Genomic DNA, 8,624 nt, shown 5'->3' with positions numbered 1-8,624 from the left:
GAAGAGTCTTATAAGGCTTCGAGTCACCTTCCACCAACAATTGTGCCTATGTTCTCTCACAACCCAGCATCCCATTTTCCACACTATGAGCCATTCATGCTGAGGACTACTACTGCTATTATGTTATCCTGTATAATGCATTGATGTTTATCTTATAAGAGAAAAAAGAACTACAAAATAATTATGTATATAATTAATATCACATTATATTTATGATTACATGAATTAAAAGGTTTAACAATATTACAGGATAAATAGGCCAGGCTAATGAACTTCTATTACAAATGAGAACAGTGTTGGGGTGCCTCCTCTACGAACAATCTAATTGGTTAGATGATCGGATTGAAAATTTGACCAGTCTGAATCAGCTTCATAAATCTACTTCAAACCATCTAATCAGTTGGATGGCAATTCGATTGGCCATATTGGGGCAGATCAATTGGAAAATTTTTGACCAATTGCAACGCTCGGGAGAATTTTGCATCAAATCCAATTTGCTGATTTTGGGGATTTGAGCGATCGGATTCGGCAATTCAAGTCGGTTTTTAACCCTGGTTTTTTTTTTTACATCATTTTTTTTTAGTTACTCACACTCCTGCTGCTGTTGTTGCTACTTCTTCTACTAATGCTGCTTTTATTACATCTGTGTAAAAATTGGTGACGATAAAAAAATATATTTGAATTTGCTCTAGATACTTTTCCTGGCACACATTTTGAGAATCTACTAAAATAAAAAAGAGCAATGATGATAGAAAGTTAGATAGCAGAGCAAGTTTGATGGCTTTACAGCAACACTTGCGCTTATTTATGTTAGAAAAAACTATCTATTGCAAGTAAGAAAGAAAGTTGTTTTGTTTTAAAAAAACGCTGAGAACAGCATAACTATCTGTACTCAACTAATTCTTTGAAAGTTTGTGTTTGAGAAATTATTATTTCCTTAATACTTAGACTAAGTGGATGAATTGCATATATCTCGGGATTTTATCTAGAAAAAAGATGCAGTAGAGTAAATGAACAGTTTTGAAAACAATTGCCAAGAGTTGTTGCCTACTACTTCTCTGCTGCATCTTCCACTCCTTTTATTTTCTCTTCTTCTTCTTTTAGTAGCAATTTGCTGCTCCTTTATACGTATGCTGCTGTTTCTTCTTCTCCTTATTTAATCTGTATCTTTTTCATAAAGATTTAGTTAAAAAGTACACCACTTGCTATAACTTTCTATACCTCACTTTATATAGAAATATAACTTATTATTTTTTTATACTTATTTTTACCTTTTTTGTTTAAAATATTGTAGTTAGAACTAAGAGTAGCTCTCACTAACGAAATTTTAACTCCAGTAATATATACCCGCTGCATTGCGCAGGTCCCTACACTAGTTATAGTGATAAAACAACTAGGATTACATATCATATAATCCTACTCTATATATGAAAATAATATACAGTATCATAATATAGCATAAAATACTAAATATATCGTAACATATCATAATATGCTAAATATATCGTAACAAGTTAGTTTATTAGACACCTCCCACCCCTTCTTCCTCCTCTAAACTCATTTTCCTAATAAAAACAGTAGTTAGCTTGCTAACTTTTCTTTAAAAAAAAGATTTTTTTCCTTTAGTTGATTTTCTCTGAACGTTTCTAGCTAGAATTAAAGTTTTGTTTCCATAAGTTAGAGATTTCAAGTTCCATCCAACATATCAAGCAATGACTTAAAGTTGTCTAAATAAAAGCAGTTAGGTACAGTATGCGTAAGTATTGGATTGGTTGTGCAGTGTAATGGTGTTTCTAAAGTTTCTGTTTTACTTTTTTATTTTTGTGGTGCTTTTCGTCCAATAGTAATTATCTATCTGAGTAGAATTGCTTTTAAGCTTGAATATTTATTTCAATTTTCTCACCGCAACAAAAAAAAATTTCTTTTGTTAGCTGACAAGCCATTATATTTGCCAAGCCCAAGAGATACTTAGGGATAGGTTTACTTTGTCCACAGACACGACACAAGAAAACTCTATATATGGAACAACGACAAGTTATATTTGCACTATCCGATTTGAGAGAATTGAAAGCATCATGTCATAGATAAGTAGCAGAATTATCCTACGCACAAGAAATCACCGATGTACATTTCCGTCGTAGATGAGCATCAAAATTATCCTATGCACAGAAAATCATCCATATACATTCCTTAAAGAGTGCTAGTGATCTAAGCGAGATGAATAAATTTAACTAAATTAAAACCGCCATATTGGAATTTGGGTGTAATATACCAAACCTTAGCAAATTGGCAAGGTTACAATATAAATTTTTTTTAGTCAGAATTTTTGTTTTGCAGTACTTGCTGAGTTGGGGATGTTTTGGCGTAAAATAGGCGCAAAAACGAACTAAAAAATTTAAGATTTAATTGTGGAAGACTAAAGTTGAAATACTTAATTTTGAGGGACTTTTTAGCATTTTTGCATTTGAAGTAGGTGGAGTCCACTTAGCACCGAGCTTCTCTGATCCTGCATGTTTATTATTTCTCGTTTAGACTTTTTTGATAAATATTTAGTAGAAATTGAGAGTTAGAACTAATTTTTTTTATATACATTTTAGAAGCTGATTTCATGACTGTCGTTCAGATTAGGAGAACTGTAGCATGCCATCTAACTATTTTAATTGTCGTCATGTGTCTTAGATTTGTAATATAGGTGGATTTTATATTGTCAAAATTGACGGACAAATTTCTATGTCTTTATTATATTATTTAATCTATGAGATGAACAGTTGACATAATTGAGATAATAGTGATATTTTGACACCTACCAGTGGAGTAAATTGAGACAAATATATGTGATATTTTTCTAAAGGTCAATAGACAGCTACAGATAGTGTGAGACTATAACTGTATTAATTTGAACACTATGACAGTATTATTATGATCTGTTTGATCATCGCATTTGGTCACAGTTTGCATGCTATATTGAATTTGACAATGATACTATACTCGGTTGGGGTAGTGCCCCGCGAGTGCCAATCTGAAGGTTTGATTACGAGATATTATAATGGCATGGGCCAAACAGTAGCCTACGTGATAGCAGACCACTATAGATGGATGCTGAACATGAAATGACGCAGGCTAGACCTGACTGTTGAGCCGGTGACTATAATTGGGTCTTATTGCAATATTTTAGTTAGTAACTAATTGATGTATGATATATATGAATTGCAGATTTTAGTATATTGTAAAGGCATTATATAGTAATTATTTTCAGCAATTATTCATATTAGTACTTGTTTATTTACATTGTTCAGTTATTTACTATTTTTGCCTCTTATAGACCTAGTGGTGTAGATCGTCGGTGTTGCCGATCATACCCACTAGGGACCATTGATTATAGTTATCATACTTTCTATATTAATATTTTATTTAGAGTTTTCGGCATCAACGACAGATCGAGGTAAGGGGATTGTAGATAATTAGTATCTCCTACCCTTTTTGTGTGTGTAGTTAGACCACCTATCAGTATATATAGTAGCCTGTATAGTGCTTTGAGATTTGAAGTGGTCAGATGTTATATCATTTTGAGGACTGGTGTGGTGATGATTATATATTTTTAGTGTTACTATAGTATATAGTTTTTATTTTTCTCTGATACCTACTGTTGTTAGATTTTAGTTAATTTTGTTGGACAGATTTTGTTGACGCTTCGTATGTATAAGGTGTATTCTTGTGCATGCGGCGGGTCTGTTGACGTAAGAGACGTAATCCGAGCTTCCACTGTAATTCGAAGCGTAACAAGGTGGATTGAATAACGTCTGGTCTAGCGTATTGAATTAGAACGGACTTTTGGTAGTGAGACGTCAAAAGTTTAGGCTTGAGAAAATCTAAACTAGGTCAAGAGTTTATATTTTCATGTACTAATCCGGTCCGGCCCAATTATTTTGTACTAAATTGAGCCGGTTCCGAATCGATAAAAATGAAAAAAATTTAAAATGCACCGATTATATTGTTGACGTGGTGTTTCTAATAAATAAAATTATATTTTTTTAATTTATCTGTCCCATCATTATTAATAAAAAATATTTTTATTATACTTTTCTGTAAAAAAAAAAGAAAAAGGATATAATTAATTTTTACTAATAAATGTGTTACACGTACGATGGAGTATCAGAGTTTTGTTGGCCGCAAGTCCCAAAAACCCACCAGTTCCAGTCTACTCAGTAATAGCGATCCAACTGAAAGATAACAACCAAACCAGCTTTTTCCCTTCACCCGCCCCCAGTCCCATCACGCCACGCCATCATCCGAGAGGCGAATCGACGGCCCTAGTTGGCCGCATTCGCGGACGTGATCAATCCAAATCGTCCGATCACACTGGGGTGAAAATCCTCCCCCTATAATTACCGAAATACCCCTCCACTTTAACCTTATTCCCACGCGCGTCCGCGTTCGAAATTAGAAGGGCGGCAAAAGCAGAGGAAGAAGAAGAAGAAGACGACGACGACGACGACGACGACGACCTAGATAGAGGAAGCGCTTCGGCGATGGCGCCGCCGCGGGTGGTGGCGGATCCGACGGCGAGGAAGAGGGTGCGGTCGAAGATCTACGGTCTGCGGACGTTCCCGGAGGCGGCGGCGGCCGCGGCGGGGGGCTTCGGCGGCGGCGCGTTCCGGGACAACGTGCGGGAGTTCGTGCGCGAGTGCGGCGACGTGGAGGAGGGCGCCACCGCGGGGATGCCCACCTGGTGCACCCTCCTCGTCGACGAGCGCTCCGGCGCCGTCGCCCCGCTCTACACCGTCGAGGAGTGCGTCCGCTTCTCCCCGCGCCCCCTCTGCGACTACTGCCGCTGCGTCGGTCCGATCCCCTTCTCTCCCTCTCTCTCTCTCTCTACATCTCTCTCTCTTTTCATTGAATTGGGGAGCTAGGGTTTTGTGGGATCTGATCGATTTGGGCTCTCTCGCTATTGATGATGGAGAACGAATGAGGGTTTTGTTGCGGAGGGGTTTGATCGATTTGGGGGTGGTTTCGAGCAAAAGTGGAGGGGATTCGGGGGATTTTATTGGCTGGTGTTCTCTTCCTTCTTTTTACAAATTTGCCCTCAGTTGATTAAGTTTCTCCGGGGAGTTTTTGGTCATTTTACTGCTGAGGTTATATAATTGGTTGGTGAAATTGCCTTTACACATTTTAAATTAATAATATAATAATATAATTAATAATTAACAAGATGAAATTATGGGAAGCTGCAGGATGGGGGCATCACTGGGTATCAAAGCGGAGGTACCACCTGATCATCCCCACGGATGAGGAGTGGGACCGGCCGCTCAGCGGGGACGCGCTCCTGCGCAACGACCACCTCCTCCATGGGCTCATCCACGGCAATGGGTTCGGCCACCTCGTCACCATAAACGGCCGCTCCGGCGGGTCCAAGTTTCTCTCGGGGTGCGATCTCATGGATCTCTGGGACCGTATCTGCACAGCTCTCCGCGTCCGGTAAAAACAAAATAATAACACATATTTCCTGCAGCGCCAAATGAGTATAAGCTATCAACGATGCATGATTACTACTTATTTATTAGGATTGTATTCCAAATCAAGACAATAGCCTTGAACGGAAACTCAATCGGAAAAATTCCTACTGCAAGATTATTTTATTCGTTGTTCATGTGAAATCAAAATATATTGTGCAAAATAGCAGCACAATTCTAGTCTATTGCTCGACTACCACCGACCGCCGTTATGATCTGACACGTTTTGTGCCGGTGCACATTGATCCAGGGAGGTGTCCGTGGAGGACACGTCCCAGAAGCGGTCCCTGGCGCTGCGCCTGCTCCTGGGCGTGGCCTACGGCGCCCCGTGGTTCGCCCGGTGGGGGTACCGCTTCGCCTGGGGCAGCTTCGGCGTCACGGAGGACCGCTACCGCCGCGCCATCCACCTCCTCTCCTCCCTCCCCGTCGACGCACTCGCCGCCGACCTCCGCCCCTCCCCGCGCGCCGGCCACCTCCGCCGCGTCGCCGCCGCCTACCGCCGCCTCTCCGGCGAGCCCCTCCTCGCAGTGCGCGACCTCCTCCGCCACCTCCTCGACATGAAGCGCCGGAGCCTCCCTCCGCCGCTTCCGCCGCCGCCGCCGCGGGGACCGAGGAAGCGGAGGCGGGTGCGGGACTTCGAGGAGGTGGCGGCGGCGCTGGAGAGCCGGTGGCCGGCGCGGCGGCTCCGGTTCGCGGCGGAGGTGATCGTGGGGGCGCTCGCCGAGGGCGGCGGGGCGGGGCGGCGGATGACGCGCCAGGAGGTGCGCGACGCGGCGCGGCTGACCATCGGGGACACGGGGCTCATCGACTTCGTCCTCAAGTCCCTCGGCGACTGCGCCGTGGGCGGCCGCGTGGTGCGCCGCGCCCCCCACCCGCTCACCCGCGTCCTCGAGTTCTCCCTCGAGGACCCGGCGGCGGAGGAGGAGGACGAGGAGGAGGAGGAGGAGGAGGAGGAGGCGCTGCCGTTCGCGGCGGCGTGGCCGAGCCAGGGGGAGGTGGAGAGGGCCGTGGGGGCGGTGTACTGGGGGCTGGTGGAGGGGCGTCGGGAGGCGGCGCAGGCGGTGCTGGACTGCAAGCACTGGGCGAAGCGGTGGGGGCTGGGCGACGAGGCCGACGACCGGCTGCGGTTCCTGGTGCGGTGGAAGCCGCCGGGCCGAAAGGGGTGGGAGGAGGAGGCGGAGGCGGAGGCGGAGCTATCGCGAAGAAGGCCGCTTATTCCGCCGGGGGAGGTGGTGGTGGTGGAGGCGCATGCGGCGGTGGGGGAGCTGGTGGCGGAGGCGGAGCGGGCGATGCGGGACACGTACTGCGCCTTCGAGTGGGAGCCCGTCATGAACGGCGGGGCCGAGTCCGGGGCGGAATTGTGGGTGAGGGGGGAGTTCGGGGCGGAAGCGGTCGACTGCGAGCTGCGGCGCGAGGGCAGGGAGGTGGGTGCGGAGGCGGAGGCGGAGGCGGAGGCGGAGGCGTGGGCGGTGGCGTGCGCGTGCGGGGCCAGCGACGACGACGGCGAGCGGATGGTGGCGTGCGACGCGTGCGACGTCTGGCACCACACGCGGTGCGCGGGCATCGCCGACGGAGACCCCGTGCCGCCGGTGTTCCTCTGCGCCCGCTGCGGCGGAGGGCTCGCGGCCGAAGCGGCCGTCGCAGCAGCTGCCGCGGGCGTGGCGCTCCGCGTTTGAAGCCTCTCTGAATACGACGGTTTTTCTTTCGCTGAGATTCTTTTGATTCTTTTTTTACACTTTTCTTCTTTTCTTTTCTTTTTTTCCTTTCTTTTCTCTTTGATGTACATATTTTCTAAACATTCATTGGCATTCGTTTTGGCGGACGAGTGGACGACGACCTGCGATGTGCGGATGGACACAATTTGTACGTCATTTTCAGGTTGGCAATAAGAGAAAACAATGTAATATTCTTTCCTTTTTTTTCCCATTATAGAAATATTGTAACATTCACAAATGAATAATGTTAGTCTTTTTTATTGTAATCTTATAATTGTTTATTCAAGAATTTATATTTTTCTGCTAATCATATCATCTATTTTTTAATTACCAAACTTGGAAAAAAAAAAATTTGAACCCTCCTACAACAGTTTTGAGTTGTTCTCGTTCGATATCATTTTCCATTTTTCACTCTTTTAAATATTAATTTCATATAATTTATCTTGTAAGAAAAGAAATTCTTTTATTGTTAAAGTTGGAGTTGGCATGTGGTGTGTCTACATTGGCGGGTTTTAATTTAACCCGATGCACTGAGTTGTGAATTGAGATTTATCCTAATAAGTTAAGGATAATAATAAATTATATGTTTCTTAGTTAAAAAATATATCTTCTAGTGGATATCTATCGTAGATATCATAATCCTAGTCCTTATTCTAATCTCTTTGTGAGATTCAGGATATTTAAGAGTTCTGTTATTCTATAAATACGTCTTCTTTTCTCTCCCGTCAAGAGACGATCGAATACGATCTAATTCGATAATCAACGAAAAATCTTCCTTTTCTCTCTCTTCTTCCTTTCTGGGATTTCCACCTACCTTCTTCTCTCTCTTCTTCCTCTCTGGGGTTTCTACCTACGTTCCCGGAGTTTTGGAGTGTGGACATAGAAGAGAACTTTGGTAGCCTNCGCCCGCGTCTCCTTGTGGCCGCCGTGCCCCAGAGGCAGCCGCTACGGGCGCGTGGCGCACACCACGGTCTGCAGCGTGCGCAGCGTGCGGTGGTAGGCGAGCGGCAGCAGCAGCGACCGGGGCGTGCGCGTGCGGTGGCGGGTGCGGAGGCGGAGGCGGAGGCGTGCGGCGGAGGGCTCGCGGCCGAAGCGGCCGTCGCAGCAGCAGCAGCTGCCGCGGGCGTGGCGCTCCGCGTTTGAAGCCTCTCTGAATACGACGGTTTTTCTTTCGCTGAGATTCTTTTGATTCTTTTTTTACACTTTTCTTCTTTTCTTTTCTTTTCTTTTTTTTTCCTTTCTTTTCTCTTTGATGTACATATTTTCTAAACATTCATTGGCATTCGTTTTGGCGGACGAGTGGACGACGACCTGCGATGTGCGGATGGACACAATTTGTACGTCATTTTCAGGTTGGCAATAAGAGAAAACAATGTAATATTCTTTCCTCTTTTTTTTT

General features: G+C 44.7%; 1 protein-coding gene across 1 annotated transcript; it reads left to right on the top strand.

Moving 5' to 3' along the window:
- LOC109711851 (PHD finger protein MALE MEIOCYTE DEATH 1-like) lies at nucleotides 4,530–7,245 on the top strand. Its single transcript, XM_020235201.1, has 3 exons — nucleotides 4,530–4,839; nucleotides 5,226–5,475; nucleotides 5,761–7,245. The coding sequence occupies exons 1-3, from the start codon at nucleotides 4,530–4,532 to the stop codon at nucleotides 7,184–7,186; spliced, it is 1,986 nt and encodes a 661-aa protein (XP_020090790.1). The 3' UTR covers nucleotides 7,187–7,245.

The sequence above is a fragment of the Ananas comosus genome, linkage group 1 (assembly GCF_001540865.1).
Source record: "Ananas comosus cultivar F153 linkage group 1, ASM154086v1, whole genome shotgun sequence".
NCBI classification, from domain to species: domain Eukaryota; kingdom Viridiplantae; phylum Streptophyta; class Magnoliopsida; order Poales; family Bromeliaceae; genus Ananas; species Ananas comosus.
The sequence above is the reverse complement of the archived record's forward strand: the minus strand, read 5'-3'. Positions and strand labels throughout refer to the sequence as shown.